The sequence below is a fragment of the Macrotis lagotis genome, chromosome X (genome assembly GCF_037893015.1).
Source record: "Macrotis lagotis isolate mMagLag1 chromosome X, bilby.v1.9.chrom.fasta, whole genome shotgun sequence".
Lineage (NCBI taxonomy): Eukaryota > Metazoa > Chordata > Mammalia > Peramelemorphia > Peramelidae > Macrotis > Macrotis lagotis.
The window spans coordinates 11,479,624-11,497,652 of record NC_133666.1 but is presented as its reverse complement, the minus strand read 5'-3'; the positions used below and the strand labels follow the sequence as shown (position 1 = coordinate 11,497,652).

Sequence of the window (18,029 nt, the reverse complement as noted above, 5' to 3'; positions counted from 1 at the left end):
TTCTACTGCCAGCCTCACATCTGTAGAAGGCTGGAACTGTGTAATACGTGATATAACTCTGCTTACCCAAGCATAGAATTTTACAACTAAATAGAACCTTAGAGATCATCTACCTGCTCTAGTCAGGGTTTTTATCATCATCATTAATATTATTAATACTAGTAATTATCCACTCTTATAGAGTCCTTTAAAATGTGTTAAGCCATACCTACTTCCCCAAGTACTGGAATTGGATTAAAGGATAAAACAGTATGTTGTTGTCATAATGCTCACATCAGATTAATGTAATCAGTCAACAATTGTTTATTAAATGCCTAGCCTGTTCCAGTCACTGTAAGGAGAGACAGGTTTACTAACTACATGGTTAGTATCTGACCTTTGGTGTAGAAATTGGTTGTTTATTTGACAAAAAGGCAATTCATCTGATAGCTAGAAATAGAAAGAAAAGTGACTATGGAAAAAGGACAGCAATCACTTTTTAAAGGGTAGTAACATCAGTCTTATATTTTTTTCTCTTCTTAGTCAACCCTCCAAATAACACTGAAAATAGAAAGGACATCTGGGATCCAGAGGAAGTACCAGAAGGATCGGAGTTTGATGACATGTGGGACCCCCGGGAACAGCCAGAGTAAGTCAGGTGAAGCCAGAAATGTATCTTCAGCTATGAAGTAGATGAGTGATATGATGGTGAACTCTTTGTAGTGTAATTCCTGACAAGTTTGACAGGGAGGGGTTAGAAGGTACATGTACGCTGATGGATCAAATAAGAAAAGATTAGATCTTTTACTTTAGAAATGGTCTAGACTTCTGGCCAAGATGGCAGAGAGAAGCCAGGTATGTGCTAAGGTCACCTGACTTTCCCTTAGAACTAATATGAATCATGCCTCTTAACAGAGATTTGATTGACAAAACACAGAAAAAGAAGCTAAGAGAAGTACATCTCCCAACAAGGTCTATCTCAGGGGAACATGGGTAGGTGGGGGCAGAGAGCAGAGAACCAGCCCAGGGGTGGCGAGGTGAAGCTCAAGGACCAAGCTAAGATCAGCCACAAAGGCTTTGGCTAAATGAGCAGCAGGATGGGGAGTTCCAGCACAGAGAGTTGCAGAGTGCCGCTGGACATCAATCTGTTCGGCTCAGGGCCATGGGCTCCATACTTTCAGCAGAGCCCTCTTCAGAACAAACACAGTAATAACCCGCCCCCCACCTCCCCAGGCTCAGGTGCAGGCAGCAGAGCTCCCACAGCAGAATGGGGAGAATAATATCTAGGTGCAGGCTCAGCCTGTAGGGTTCAAGGATAACAGTATCCAGCTGTTGTTCCTCACCCCCTCCAGGCCTAGGGAATGGACCTCAAATCAAGGTCACAGACACTCCAAAGAAAGCAACCATCATCCCCTACTGGCCAGCCCACTTGAAATTACTAAAACTAGTGAGCAAACCTCTAGGAATTTCAACACCAAAGATCTATGAATCACTCTCTCCCCAATACAAGATCTTAGGAAAATGAAGAAAGGCCAACAGAATTGGGGGTCCATAGAAAACTATCTGGATGACAAAAATCCTAATTCAGAGAGATCTAGAATTTCTGAGGAGAATATGAATTGGTCTCCAGCCCAGAAAGATTTCCTAGAAAAAATCAGGAAGGAGTTTAAAAATCAATTGGAAACATTGGGAAAAGAAACTCAAGAGAAAATAACACTTTGCAACAAGAAAACAAATCCTTGGAAAATACAATTGGACAAATGCAAAAAGAAAATAATTATCTGAAACCTCAATCAGGCAAATGGAAAACTTCAAAAATAGAATTGATCAATTAGAAAAGGAGTTGCAGAAGGTACATGAAAAAATTCTTCTCTAAAAAAAAGAATGGAATCTGGAAATTAATGACTTCATGAGACAATAAGAATCTGTTAAATAAAATCAAAAAATTGAAAAAAAGAAAATGTAAAATACCTCTTTATTGGCAAAACCACTGACCTCAAGAATAGATCTAAGAAAGACAACTTAAAAATCATTGGGCTTCCTGAAAACATTTAAGAGGAAAAAATAACCTGGACACAATGTTACAGGATTTAGTGATGGAAAATTGTCCTGATATCATGGAACCAGTGGGCAAAATAATTTTTGAAAGAATACATTGTGGTGGTTGGTGGTACAGTGGATAGAGCACCAGCACTGGAGTCAGGAGTACCTGAGTTCAAATCCAGCCTCAGACACTTAATAATTACCTAGCTGTGTGGCCTTGGGCAAGCCACTTAACCCCATTTGCCTTGCAAAAACCTAAAAAAAAGGGGGGGGACAGTAAAGAGACAGGAGGATGGAGGAGATTGAATGGGGTAAGTCACATTACATTAAGAGGTACAAAAGACCTATTGCAATAGAGGGAAAGAAGGGAGGAGGTAAGAACCACCTGAATCTTACTCTCATTAGATTTGGCTTAAAGTTAACATACACACATTCCATTAAGGTAAGAATCTTATTTTACCTTTCAAGTATTAAAAGGGGAAAGGGGGAGGAAGGAGGAAAAGAGGAACTAACAAAAGGAAGGGAAGGAAGAAGGGGCAAAGGGAAAGGGGAAAGAAAGGGGATGGGGGTTGGATGCAAGGGGGAAAACATACTGATGGTTGTGGTATTCAGAAACAAAATATTGGAGAATATGGATAAAGTGCAAAAGGGGAAAATACAAACAGAGGGAAGATAGCATGGAGGGCAATAAAAAGTTAGTAATTATAACTTTGAATGTGAATGGGAAGAACTTTCCCATAAAACATAAGCGAATAGCAGAGTGCATTAAAAACCAGAATCCTGCAATATGCTGCTTACAAGAAACTCATTTGAAGCAGAGAGATGCATACAGAGTAAAGGTAAAAGGTTGGAGCAAAATATATTTCGCTTCAGCTGAAGTGATAAAATCAAGGGTAGCAATTCATATCTCAGACAAAGCAGCTGCAAAAATAGATCTCATTAAAAAGAGATAGGGAAGGAAAATATACCCTCCTAAAAGGTACCTTAGACAATGAAGCAATTTCAAAACTAAATATGTATGCACCCAGTGGTATAGCATACAAATTCTTAGAGGAGAAGTTCAATGAGTTACAGGAAGACATAGATAGCAAAACTCTACCAGTAGGAGACCTCAACCTCCCACTCTCAAATTTAGATAAATCTAACCATAAAATAAACAAGAAGGAAGTTAAGGAGGTAAATAGAATGTTGACAAAATCTAGGCATGATAGACCTTTGGAGAAACTTGAATGGGGATAGAAAAGAATGTACTTTTTTCTGCAGCACATGACACTTACACAGGAATTGATCATGTACTAGGGCATCAAAACCTAATAATCAAATGCAGAAAGGCAAAAATAGTGAATACATCCTTCTCAGATCATAATGCAATAAAAATCATATGCAATAATGGACCATGGAGAAATAGACCTAAAACTAATTGGAAACTAAATTGCCTCATTTTAAAGAATGAGTGGATCAAACAACAAATGATAGAAAGAATTAACAATTTCATCCTAGATAATAAAAATAACGAGACTATATACCAAAGCTTGTGGGATACAGTCAAGGCAGTTGTCAGGGGATATATTATATCTTTAAATGCTTATATCACTAAATTAGAGAAAAAGGAAATCAATGAAATAAACATGCAAGTAAAAAAAATTAGAGAGTACAAATTAAAAACCCCTAGTTAAATACCAAGCTAGAAATTATAAAAATCAAAGGAGAAATTAATAAAATCAAAAGCAAGAAAATTATTGAACTAATAAATAAAACCAAGAGTTGGTTTTATGAATAATATAATAAAATAATAAAATTGATAAACCTCTGGTTAATTTGATTTAATAAAAGAAAGTAGAAAACCAAATTGCTAGTATCATAAATGAAAAAGGTGAACTCAACACCAATGAGGAGGAAATTAAAGTAAAAATTCATTATTATTTTGCCTTACTGTATGCCAATAAATTTGATAATCTTAGTGAAATGGATGAATATTTGCAAAAATATGTTGCCCAGGTTAAATGAAGAGGAAATTAAATCCCTAAATAACCCTATCTCAGAAAAAGAAATTCAACAAGCCATTATTGAAGAACTAGAAAGAGAAATGCCATTCAAAATTACTTCAGACAATATAAAATACTTGGGAGTCTGCCTGCCAAGGCAGACTCAGATACTCTATGAAAACAACTATGAAACACTTCTCACAGAAATAAAATCAGGTTTAAATAACTGGGCAAATATCAACTGCTCATGGATAGGCTGAACTAATACAATAAAAATGATTAAATTAAACTACTTATTTAGTGCCTTAGCAATCAAACTTCCAAAAATTACTTTAATGGGGAAAAAATGTAAGTAATTTCATATGGAGAAATAAAAAGTCAAGAATCTCTAGGGATTTAATGAAAAAAGTGCAAAAGAATGTGATTTAGCCCTACCAGATCTAAAAATTATAAAGCATCAGTCATCAAAACTGTCTGCTGTTGGCTAGGAAATAGAGTGGTGGATTGGTGGAATAGAGTAGGTGCAAAAGAGATAGCAGGAAATGATTATGGTAATCTGCTGTTTGATAAACCCATAGAGTCCAGCTTCTGGGGAAAAAAACTCTCTCTTCGATAAAAACTGTTGGGAAAATTGGAAATTAGTCTGGCAGAAACTTGGATTAGACCAACATCTTGTACCCTATACCAAGATAAGATCAAAATGGGTATAGGATTTAGACATAAAAGACAATATTCTAAGTAAAATAGGAGATCAAGAACTAGTTTACCTGTCAGATATATGGAAAAGGAAGTAGTTTATGACCAAGGAAGAGATGGAGAACATCATTAAAAACAAATTAGACCAGCAATACCACTACTGGGTCTATACCCTGAAGAGATGATGAAAAAGGTTAAAAACATCACTTGTACAAAAATATTCATAGCAGCCCTGTTTGTGGTAGCAAAGAATTGGAAATCAAGTAAATGTCCTTCAATTGGGGAATGGCTTAGAAAACTGTGGTATATGGATGTCATGGAACACTTGTTCTATGAGAAACCAGGAGGGATGGGAATTCAGGGAATCCTGGAAGGATTTGCATGAACTGATGCTGAGCAAGTTCAATAGAACCAGAAGAACATTGTATACCCTAACAGCTTCATGGGGTTGATGACCTATCTTAATGCACTTGTTCATTTCATTAGTGCAATAGCTGTATCCAAAGAAAGAATTGTGAAGTTTGAACAAAGACCAAAATCTCTTACCTTTAATTTTTTTAAAAAAAGTTATCTTATGTAATTTTGCTATCTCTTATATTTTGTTTTTTTCCTTAAAGATATGATTTCTCTCTTAACACATTCAATTTTGATGAATGTATAGCATGGAAACAATGTAAAGACTATCATACTGCCTTCTGCGGGGGGTAGGTGTGAAGCAAGATTGGGGGAAAATTGTAAAATTCAAAAAACAATTAAATACAGCTTCTCATCTAGAGGTGCTACAGATTTGGAAAAGACCAAGTATAGTTTTCAAAAGAATGCTAAGTGGAATATACAAAGAATAGACCAGTGGACCTGACTTTGATTTTTCACAAAATTCTAGAACATATTTTTAAAGAGATACCCAGTGAACTTCTAGAAAACAAAGTACTGATCAGAGTCAGCCTGGCATCCTCAAAACTAGCATCATTTCCTGTTTTGGTAAGGTTATTAGACTAGTAGAAGAGACAATGTGGTATAATGATTATAGGACTGACCTAAGAGTAAGGAAGACTTGGGATCAAATCCTGGGTTTGACTCACGTTGACTTTGTGACTATAGACAAATAATGCAACCTCTTGGTATCCCCAGCAAAGTCTCTAAGATTATAAGTCACAGATGAATAACTAATAATTGGTGGAAGAAGCTTCTCACTGGAAGGGTATTGCTGGATCCAAAGAAGTAAGTCATAGTTCTGGAACAACAATCACAAAATTTAACAGGTAGATCAGAGGAACATTGTAAATATTGTTTGCCTAGATTTTAACTAAGCATTTAACCAAATCTCTCATTTCATGTTTCTGAATCAAATGGAGAGTTGTGGCTAAGTGAAATCAGTCATGAGGCTTCAGAAACGGATTCAATGATCAGACCCAGAGCCCTATAGTCATAAATGTTTTGATGTCAACTTGGAAAGATGTCTCCAATGAAGTGCTTCTGTTATCTGAGCTTGGCCTTGTGCTCTTTCTTAATTATATCAGTTATTTGGATAAAGGCAAATATGGTATGTTTATCAAATTCACAGTTGATTCAAAACTAGCTTGTGGGATGACAGAATCAGGATCTGAAAATATCTCTGCAGACTAGACTAGAATGAGAGATTAACAATGTCTCTAAGTGAATGAAAGTAATAATCAACATTAGGCCACATCAGACACATCAAATCCATAAAGGGGGAAAGTCATGATACAAAGATACAGATGAAGGAGGGGGGGTCCAAGTTGAATCAGTGAAAGAGACAGAGATCTTATGCCAGGCTAAAGTTTCCTTGGTCAATGCGTGGGGACGTATAGTAACTAGTGGATTCACTTTAGTCAATTCAAGTGCCATGGTGAATCAAGTCAAATCCTTTCACCTGGACTCTTTTTCTTGGCATTTCATCCTCCTCTTCCCAATCTGGCCCCTTCCTCTGTTTTCTTTCCTCTTCTACATTATTTCTCTCCATACACTCTATGGTCCAGCTAGACTGGTCTACTTGTTCTTCCTAACTTGTGATTCTCTATCTCCCACTGACTCTTCCCCATTCCTGTAACTGTCTTCCTCCTAATTCCAGCCTGTTAGAATCTTTAGATTCCTTTATGACTCAGTTCCAAGTGTCTCTTCCTGAATAGGACCTGTACTAGTTCTCCCAGCTGCTAGCATCTTCCTTTTGAAGGCTACCATTTTATCTACTCTGTATGTATCTTTTATGTCCCTGTTTCCATGTATGTTGTCTCTTTGTGCTCCCTGAAGACAAAGACTTGCTTATTTTTGTCTTTGTCTTGCCAGTGCCCAATGCAGTGCCTGATCCATACTGAACTCTTAATAAATGCTGATTGATTGATCAGTTGATGGGTGTGGGTGAACAATCCTTAGTGTCAGAGTTGCTAGGGTGTTACATTAGCTCCATCACCACAAACAACTTGGTTTGGGAAATGATCTCCCAAGGCCTCTGAGGTCACCTCCTCTCTGCCTTGTCAGCATACCTGGATTCAAATGCTGCCTCAGACAATGACTAGGTGACTGTGGGCCAGGAGCTTAACTCATCTTTACCTCATTTTCTTTATATGTAAAATGAAAGAGTTGTTCTAGGTAACCTCTGAGGTCCCTTCTAATTTTAAGTCTCAGATCCTTTGATCCTTTGTTTTTGAATTCCTTTCCCAGTGGGGTACTAGCAGAAGAATGGGAAACCAAGAGTGATATATCTGCAGTCTGAGTTCCATTCCTTCTTTGGCCCTGAAGCAATAATGATAATAATAATAATAATAATAATAATAGATGTAAATATCACACAGATGACATTTACATAACTTTTCATGATTTGCAAAGCACTTTTATATATGTTATGTTGTTTAAGCAATAGAAATATAATGAACTCCTGATGCTATTTGCACAGGGTGATTGACAGCTTCAATAAAAATGGCCCACTGATAAAGCAGCTTTAGTACTATTATGGCTTTTGCAATTTGAAATGACTAAAAACAGGCATGCTAATTTGAGATCCATTTGAACACAAGATATGCCATCTGTTTACCAAGTTGATTATCATGAAAACGAAGTTAAAAATCTTTTAAATTTCTAAATGATCTTTTGATATATGGGAATGGAAAAATAAAATGGCACTGATTTCAATCTTCCCAAGCTTTTCTCCTAGCCAAATGGCATTAGCAGTAGCCTGTTAATTTTCAGGATAATACCAAACCCATATTTTCCAGTTTGCCACATTCACACAGAACTCAAATGGAGAAACAAAAACAACCATTGTACTTTGGTCAAGGCCCCCTCTCCCAGCCTGCCCCCTGACCCAGACGTTTCCCTGCCCAGACATATTGCTGATTTCTCAACTGCCAATGAAACATCAAAGCAACCACTATAAGCTAGCTCTCTAAAATGATGTTACAGTGGCTTCTAATAGTAAACTAAAATGGTCTAATATAGACCAATTAAAGGTCTGTTATTTCCTATAGGGTGACAGTGAGAACTGGAAGGGATTTTAAAGGCCATTCTGTCCAACCCCATCATTTAACAGAGGAAGAAAAGAAGGCAGAGGTGAAATGACTTACAGCTAGTCATGCAGTTAATAATTGTTTGAGATGGGATTTGAATTCAGGTCTTCCAGATTCCAAGTAGTGTTCTGTCCACCAAAACCCTGGATTTAACACTTTTTCTCCCTACTGTTTGTTATTTATTACCAATTTTGGGAACATTTTCCCTAGTTTTCTGTTGGTACTTTCTCTAGTTTTGATCATATGTTCCCCAACCCTATCCCCAACTCACATAGGCACAGTTTTGGTTTTCTACTCTGTGCCTAAAAGCTGTTAACCCATCAACCTCAAGTATCATTTGATTTGTTTCTTTTTTAAATTTTATTTAATTTTTTTCCCTGGTTACATACAAAAATAAATTTCAGCATTCACTTCTAAAACTTCAAGTTCTAAATTCTCTCCCTTTTCCTCTCACCCCACTCCCTCTCATTGAGAAAGCAAGTTACTTGGTATAAGTTAAAAATGTGTAGTCATGAAAAAACATTACTACAATAGTTATATTGTAAAGCCCCTTCCCCAGAGGGAAACCTCAAGAAAAATAAAGTGAAAAAAGCATGTTTCAGTCTGTATTCAGACACTATCAGCTCTGTCTTTGAGATGGATAGTATTCTTTATCCTAAGTCCTTCAGAGTTCTCTTGTGTCACAGCAAAATGATCAGCTATGAATGTTTTTTGTTTCTTTCAGATATGACATTATATTCAAACAGCAAGTGGGACCTGAGGATGTTTTCCTGGGAATGACCAGAAAAGACCCTTCCACAGCCTGTTGTGAGGATCTCTTGGTGAGTTAGAGCCTGATTTCAAATATACACACAAAAGAAATCCAGTGGCTGAATGACTGTTGTTTATATCATACTAGAGCAAAAGTTAAAGACTTCTTATTTTTAAAAATAGTGATTCTTACCATCAATTGGCTTAAAAACTTTTCCCCCCTTTAGATCAACTGTGTGAATTTATTGGTATATGGAACTTGGTATGAATTGGTATAAATGTGGAAATTCCCTCAACCTACATGGATCAGAACTGACAGCAAACCTTATGGTCTTATAATGTGGCCTGGACTATAGAGATTGTGATTGGACCAGAGTTGCACAGCTGGAGTTAGACAGAAACAGAACTTCAATACAGTTCTTCTTGCTTATTTTAAAGTGAGTTCTCTATCATCTAGACCAGGGCTGTCCATAATACAGCTCACGGGGGCATGCTGCCTGCAGTTCAATTTTATGTAGCCCTCTGTAGGTTTACTAAGAAGCCAAGCTACCCCAGAACTCTCACTAAAATGTCAACTTAAAATATATTATCTATTGTTTCAATAAAATTTTTTAAATATAAGGTAGGACAGCCCTGATCTAGACTATAACACTAGGAGAACTAGCATATCTGGTTATAATGAGTCATGTTTCTATAGAGATTTAAGGCTTACCCAGCACTTTCTTCTCAACCTCCCTAGGAAGTAAAGAGTACAAATGTGGTTGTTTCTATTTTAAAGATCAGGAAACTGAGATTCAGAAAGATAAACAACATACCTATAGCTATCAAGATATGAACTATCAGAGCCAGGACTCCAACCTTCATCTTCTGATGGAGTTGAAAGTGGGAAGAGTTCAGTGCTTTTTCCACTATACCCAACATGCATTTATGCATATAGACAAAAATGGATACAGACAAGATTTACATATATACATCTAGACTCACACATTTCCATGAATGGTTTCTATCTCATTAAGACAGATAATACTATTCTATTTTCTCTCATTAGGTTCTTTCCTGATACTTTCCTGCCTCATGGTTTCTGCTGGATGAGAGATAGGCAGTCTGAACCAGCAATTCTGTTTGTGAGGTTTTTTTTATCCCTTCTTTGGGTATTTCTTTTCATTTAGAGATTTTTTTTTAATGTGAGGTCTCTCAATTTATATCCTGAGAGGATTACTGGAGATTCATCCTACTCACTCCTTTGAAAGGCTGCTGTTACAAGTTAGAGAACATAATCAATGCCAAGCCACCATGCCAGTAACTAAGAAGTGCCAGGTTGAAGTCAAGTTTGGAGAATGCTTGAAATTAAAAGTCCCTTTATAAGTTTTGAGATGTGGTACTGGCATTAAGGATCAGACAGGAAGCCCATGTCCATCTTCCTTTCTATATCCTTATGGCCCAAGTAGTATAGAGAATAGTACATCTTTATTAAGCATTGGACAATTTACATAGCTCTTTCTTTATGTCTCCTGTGTGCCAAAGCTAGAGCTCTGGATTTACATAGATCAAATTAAGTCATACTCTATGGTACATTCTCCACTTAGAATTTCACTAAGAGCTAAGTTCACTAAGAATTTGGCAATTTTGCCTCAACCCAAGATTTCCCTTGGAAATAACAGAATTCTCAAAAGGTCTTCAAAACAAAAGGGAATATCCTTCAGCTTCCACTTGAGTACCCTTCTTCCCCTTTCCCCATCTTGACTCCTTGGTGAATTAGTTCAACTCTACACTACTCTTTTCTCAAGTCCCTTGTGCCTATTGCCAGCCTTGCCCTGTTCCTCAATTTCCCACTTTCCCATAATCTTCTCCTTGACTACTTCTTAGCCATATAGAGATGCAGGTCATAACCTTCATCTAGGTCATAACTTAGGGCTCTTTCCTGGCTCTTCTTTTTTTCCCCTCTCTTTACCATTTCTTTTAGTGATCTCTTCAGTTCCCATGGATTCAATTATCATCTCTGTGCAAATAATTTCTAAATCTGTTTTTCAAGCCCTGACTTCTCGCCTGCCTTCCAGTCTCATATCTCCAACTTCTTGGAAATCTCCAACTGGGTGTCCTATAGATATCTCAAACTCATCATGTCCTAAACTAATAAATCCATATCTTTCTTTCCAACTCCTCCTCTCTTCCTAATTTTTCTATTTCTGTTATGGATATCATCTTTGATATCCTTCTGTCACCTGACACTATCACCATCCGGAAGCTAACCCTCCTCACCTCATGCTCAGGATTAATATAGCATTAATATGCAATAGGAATTAGAAATCTCCTTGCCTCTAGTCTCTCCCTGCTGCCAAAGTGATCTTCCATAGGTCTGACCATGTCATCCCACCTATTCAGTAAGGTCCAATGGCTCCTTATCCCTTCCAGGATTAAATATATAACCCACCATTTGGCATTTAAAGGTTTCTGTCTTTCCAATCTTTTTATACCTTCCTCACCTCCATGTGATACTGGCCTTCTTGCTGTCTATTGGAGAAAACTCTGTACTTCCTATCTTTTAATTTCCTCTAGCTGTCCCCCACATCTGGAATTCTCTCCTTCCTCATCATCCCTTCCAGGTTTCCTTGGTTTTCCTTTAAGTCTCAGCTAAAATCCCACCCACAGGAAGCAGTTCTTCATCCTCCTTAATACTAGTGTCTTCTCCCTGAGATTTATCTTTAATTTTCTCCTGTATATATCTTGTACAGAAAAAAAACATACTTCATTTTCTTTTCTTTGCTATAACAAAAAGGGATGCTTTGGGCATGCTCAGTGACTCAGTGGATATGGCAGTAGCCCTGGATTCAGGAGGACCTGAGTTTAAATTTGACCTCCTGTAGGCTTACTAAGAAGCAGAGCTACCGCAGAGCTCTCACTAAAATGGCAAATTAAAATATATTATCTATTGTTTCAATAAAAAATTTTTAAAAAATAAGCTAGACTATAATACTTATTAACTGGGTGACCCTGGGCAAGTCATTTAATCCTAATTGCCTCACATCCAGAGTCAACTCCAGTCATCATAATTCATATCTGGCCATTGGACTCAGATGATTCCAGAGGAAAAAGTGAGACTGGTGACTTTGCATAGCACCCCTTCACTCAAATCCAATTCATGTCCATATCATTACATCACCTCCCTGATATTATGGTCTTTTTTGAGAACAATGGACATACAGCAGCAACAAAAACAAATCACGGTCATCCAGCCTTATAGTTCTTCTGAGCCAAATCACCCAACCAAAACTTGGCAAGCACCTCATATAGAATTTAATATTTGTTTATGACTACAATGTAATCTATATTATCAATGAGTGTAATAATAAAATATAATAATGTTCTCATAACTAGACCTTGGGGGCCATATGCAGCCTGTTGGCCATGGGTTGGACACTTCTGTTTTATATATTTTTGTTCATATAAGTCCTATTCTTCTTTCTTTGCTCTCTTTGGGTATGGGCTAGTAGTGATATTGATGGATAAAAATGTGTGCCTAGTTTGTGACTTTGTGAGACATACCTCCATATTGCTTCCCAAAATCATTGAGCCACAATTTAAATGTTTCCTTTGATTTCTGGCTTTTAACTTTGTGGTCAGAAATGAGATTATCAAAAGATTAAAAAGTGAACAAGAAAAGTAGAGGTGGAAACAAAACATTTTTAAAAAGTTTGACTGAGAAAGGGAGGAGAGATAGACAATAACTTGAGGAGATGGTAGGGTCTAGTGAGGGTTTTTTAATAAGGATGATGAGACGGGAATTATATATACATATATATATATATATGTATATATAATCATCAAAAAGACAAGAGGGGATGAGATCAAGGGTACTTATAGAAGTATTGGCCTTGAAGAGGAGAATGCTCTACCTCAAAGTCAATGGATTGTAAAATGTGCAAAAGAAGAAAAGATGGAGTTCTTGAGGAATGTTCTCTATTTTTCTCAATGAAGTTTTAGGTTTGGTCCTCAGCTGAGAGGATGAGGGGAGATGTACCTGTTTCTTCAGCTATAAAATGGGGGAAATAAAAGTACCACCAAGGGTTGTTGTGAGGATCAAAGAAGATAATATTTGTAAATGCTTATTCCATATTTAACTAGTTGCTTATTCTGTAATTAACTAGTTGAGGAGTGTGGGGCCCAGGGGTTCTTGAGAACTAAAATTCACAAGTTTCTATTTTGTATTCTTTACAATATGCAACCTGATTTGCTACATGATGAGTATCTTGACTCAAACCTGAACCCTAGGATCCAGTTGGATCAGCATAGTCACAATGTCTTCAATTCATACATCATTCTCTTGTCTTGACAGTTTTCATAGGTTCAAATACCATCACTATACAAATAACTCTCAGATCTATATTTATAGACATATATAGTTTCTCTTCTGAGCTCTAAACTCACTTCATCAATTGTCTTTTAGACACTTTGAAATTGCTGTTCCACGAGTATCTAAAAAATAACAGAGCTCATTATCTTAACCTTCAGGCCCTCCCTTTTTTATTAAGTAACCACTAACCTCCAAGTTCCTCCTTTTCAAAACTTTGGTGTCATCTTCAGTTCCTCTTTCATACTTTCCCCATACATGCAGTCTGGGTCAAATTTTACTAATTCTATCTTCACGATGGCACTATTAGGTGAACCCTTCTCTCTTCTGACACTGCTACTACCCTGGAACAGGCTTCCATGACCTCATGCCTGAGACTAATGTTTGCTGGTTGGTCTCCTTGCTTCCACTCAGCTGCCAAAGTGATCTTCCTAAAATGCAAATCTGACCATGTCACTACCACTATCCCTGTTCTCAATAAAGCCCAATGATTAAAATAAAGTCCTTTTCCCTCCAAGGTAAAATATAAAATGCTTTGTATAAAATTCATTTAAAGACCTTCACAACCTGACTTCTTCCTACCTTCTTACATTTTACTATCCCTCAGTAACTCTATGATCCAACCACATTAGCCTTCATTTTTCTCTGATCTTCCTAGAAAAGGCCCTTCTAGAAGTTAGCCTTTTGTAGTAATGGCCTTGGAGTCAAGGAATACCTGAGTTCAAATCTGGCCTCAGACACTTAATAATTACTTAGATGTGTGACCTTGGGCAAATCACTTAGCCCCATTGCCTTAAATAATTTTTTTTAAGTGTATTATAAAGCACTAAGTTAAATACAATTAAGAAGTTTAGCTTATACTTTGATTTTTTTTTTGGTTCAAGTCTTATTCAAGATCATATATAAAATGTATTCAGACCCTAAAGGGTTTAATCTTCCTCCTCTTCCTGTTCTTCATCCTGGGTGATCTGGAAGTACCATAATTCATAACTCTGCTTGCTATTGGCCACCACCTGGAGCCAATCACATAGATTGTTCTTTAAGTATTTGTCAGGTACTTCAAATACCTTTTAGTAAAAGGCACCTCTGATGTCACAGTTATCTTACTCTTACATCTCTCAATGGTTACAACTCTGCCACTGAGGTTGCCACCCTTTCTGTTCACTTTGATTTGTTCTTGTAAAAACTGCTCAAAATTAGCTGCATCCATAATCCCATCATATACATTAGGAAAAGAGAAAGGGTGTGTTAGGATGTGTCAGAAGGGGTATCAAAGGTACAAGTAGAAGGTACATAAGACTGGAGCAAAAGAGAAGGTAATAATGGATGATTCTGGGGAAATCTGAAGTATGGAAATGGGGAGAAGAAGGAGCTTGCAATGGTTGTTGAATCCAAACCAAGGATCCCTCCCACCATCTGCCTCTTTCACTCCTCAATTGTTGCTGAATGTTGCTGCTAAACAAAGAGGAAATCAACTGAGCTGACTGGATCTCCTATGAATTTATGTTTTCTTATTTCAACTGTACCCTTACTGCAATGAGGTAATCCCTTTATTCCTCCCTAATTGATTCAGTATCATACTTCCCTCAGAAATTGTTACAAACCTCAATCATCCCACAGACCCATCTCCCCTCATCTTCTCAACTGAAGACCAAGCCTAAAACTTCACTGAGAAAAATAGAGAACATTCCTTGAGAGCTCCATCTTTTCTCCTTTTGCACATTTTGCATTCCCTTGACTTTGAAACCAGGGTCCCTGCATACCTTTGTCTACCATTGTGAATCTTCCTGTGCCTCTATATCCAACTCCTCATTCTTTCATCATTGTTGCCAACAGGAAAAAAAAGGAATGAAGAAAGGGAAAGATGCTTTTGGAGGAGAAATCTAGTCTTTAAAAATGGTGTCCATGAGAGAGATTTGGGTTTTGTGATCACTACTTAAAATTTAGGAATGAAAAGTTCCTGAGCAGAGGTTTCTCATAGGATGGAGTATATTAACCAAAGACTGGTATGGATGTATTTGCCAATTCTTTTACAAATTTAATCAGAAAAGATTTAAACTGAAAAGAATGGGAGGAGAAAACTTTTTTCTGTGTTTGTCTACCAAGCCTGACACCATCAAGAGCATCTGTTAATCAAGGAAGAAGACTAGTGGCTGAGATATTTACAAATTCTCAGGAATAAAAACCTAAGAAAGAAGACAGGAGTAAAACTGATAGCCTCAAGATCTATGTGCAAACATACAGTTTAAGCAATAAGCAAAATGTAATAGAGTTCCAAATGCAAGGAGGCAGATTTTACAAGATAGATATCTATGATTTGACAGATGGTAAGTATGATTGGAACATGACTCTATGACTTATCTTTAAAAACAGGATTAGTCAGGGATGGGAATTCAGTGAAGGCTAGAAGGATTTGTATGAACTGATGCTGAGCAAGATGAGCAGAACCAGAAGAACACTGTACACCCTAAGAGGAACATGGGGGTGATGGTCAACCTTAATGGACTTGCTCATTCCATCAGTGCAACAATCAGGCACAATTTTGGGGTATCTGCAATGGAGAATACCATCTGTATCTGGAGAAAGAATTGTGGAGTTTGAACAAAGACCAAAGACTATTACCTTTAATTTAAAAAAATATATCTTATTATATAATTTTGCTATCTCTTTTACTTTATTTTTCTTCATCAAAGATATGATATCTCTCTCATCAATTCAACTTAGATCAATGAATACCATGGAAACAATGTAAAGACTAATAGACTGCCTTCTGTGGAGGGTGGGAGGGAGGGAAGCAAGATTAGGGGCAAAATTTTTAAATTCAAAATAAATAAAATCTTTCTAAAATGAAAAAAAAACCAGGATTAGTTAAAGGGGGGATGATATAGCACTGCGTATTAAGAAGATATTGTTAGGGGCAGCTAGGTGGTACAGTGGATAGAGCACCAGCCCTGAAGTCAGGAGGACCTGAGTTCAAATAAGGCCTCTGACACTTAATAATTACCTAGCTGTATGACTTTGGGCAAGTCACTTAACCCCATTGCCTTGCAGAAAGCAAAAAACCAAAACAAACCAAAAAAGAAGACATTGTTGTGTGAAGAAACTGAGGAACCAGAGGAAAGAAACATTTAGGTAAAGATCAACAGAAAGAGAAACAGAAATGATTTTGCCACTGAAGTATATAATGGATTCCCTTGGCAGAAGCAGGCAATAAGTTGGAAAATTTAGGAGAGAGATCATATGACAAGAGCTGAGACATGGAACTTCAATTATCCCCACACCCAATGGAGCATGTTCTCTCTGCCAAAAAACACAGCAGCTAAGACTTTCTTGACTTGCCTTAATGATCATTTCATTCTTCTGAAGATGGAGGAACCCCAAAAAGAAATTCCAAACCAGGAAGAGTGAAAATGGCATCCCATCCCCCCACCCCCTCCGGGAGAACAGGACCATGACCTCTTCGAGTTTTCTGTTTGACAGAAAACAGATTTCAAAGGGTTCAGAAGAGGGTGAGGTAGGATGCTCATGCACCAGAATTTTATTTTATTTTATTTTATTTTATTTTATTTTATTTTATTTTATTTATTTTATTTTACTTTACTTTATTTTATTTTATTTTTTTTATTTTATTTAGCAGATGAGGAAAACCAGCTTAGATTTTTAAAAGATGTATATAGGAGCAGCTAAGTGGCATAGTGGATAGAATACCAGTCCTGAGTCAGGAGGACCTGATTTCAAATATGGCCTCAGACACTTAATAACTACCTAGCTGTGTGACCTTGTGCAAGTCACTTAACACCATTGCCTTTCAAAAACCAAATAAAAGATACACACACACACACACACACACACACACACACACACACACACACAAAACAGAGAAGAGTGTTGGTGTCTATCTATCTATCTACATAAAAGATTGAATCAAGAACAGGTAACAGACTAAGTTCTAAAGGGGAAGGATGGGAGGAATACTTATCATGTGTCAGATTCTGCTAAGTGATTTACAAATATTTTTTCATTTGATTCTTATAACAACCTTGTGAGGTAGGTACTGTTATTATCTTGTGGGGAAACAGAGGCAGACAAATGTGAAGTGACTTGCCCAGAGCCACCCAATTAGTATAGTTGAGGCTGGTATAGTCCATTAAGAACAGTCAGGACTTCTTATCCATAATGGGCATTATATTTCTTGCCTTCTCAATGGGTAGGAGAGTGGGTAGAGGGAAGGAGAGAATTTGAAACTGAAAATATTTTGAAACTGGATAGAGTGATAAATCTCAGAATGAACTGAGAAAGAGTACTGAGGAACACAAAGTTTTGTTTGCTTTTCTAAGCTATATTGGGGGAGCAGAGAAGATTTAACAAGAGTTTGGACCTATTGCTACTGAGAGTGGATCACACTGTGATGACCGAAAGCAGAGTGAAGACCCAGCTATTCAATTCTGATTTTGCTTCTGCCAAAGAGAGTGACCTTTGGACTGGAGATAACAGAAGAAAACAGACATATGGGGAACTCACATACAACTGAATAAAGTGTTAGTAAGAGAACATCTGGTTTTCCTGGATGAAATTTGATTTCTCTGGTCCAGATGAACTATTTCTTGGGTGCTGAAAGAACTAGCAGATATGCAACTGCTGAGCCACAGTCAATCATAGCTGAGAGATTCTGGAAAATAGGCAAGTGCCTGCAGGACTGAAGAA

The 18,029-nt window shown here is 37.2% G+C and overlaps 1 protein-coding gene across 1 annotated transcript in view; it reads left to right on the top strand.

Moving 5' to 3' along the window:
• DNAAF6 (dynein axonemal assembly factor 6) overlaps positions 1-18,029 on the top strand; it is a 66,183-nt gene that overhangs the window by 12,216 nt on the left and 35,938 nt on the right. The window contains exons 3-4 of the mRNA XM_074201147.1: positions 523-628; positions 8,952-9,048. Of these exons, the coding sequence (XP_074057248.1) occupies positions 523-628; positions 8,952-9,048 (203 nt within the window). The remainder of the gene's footprint in view (positions 1-522; positions 629-8,951; positions 9,049-18,029) is intronic.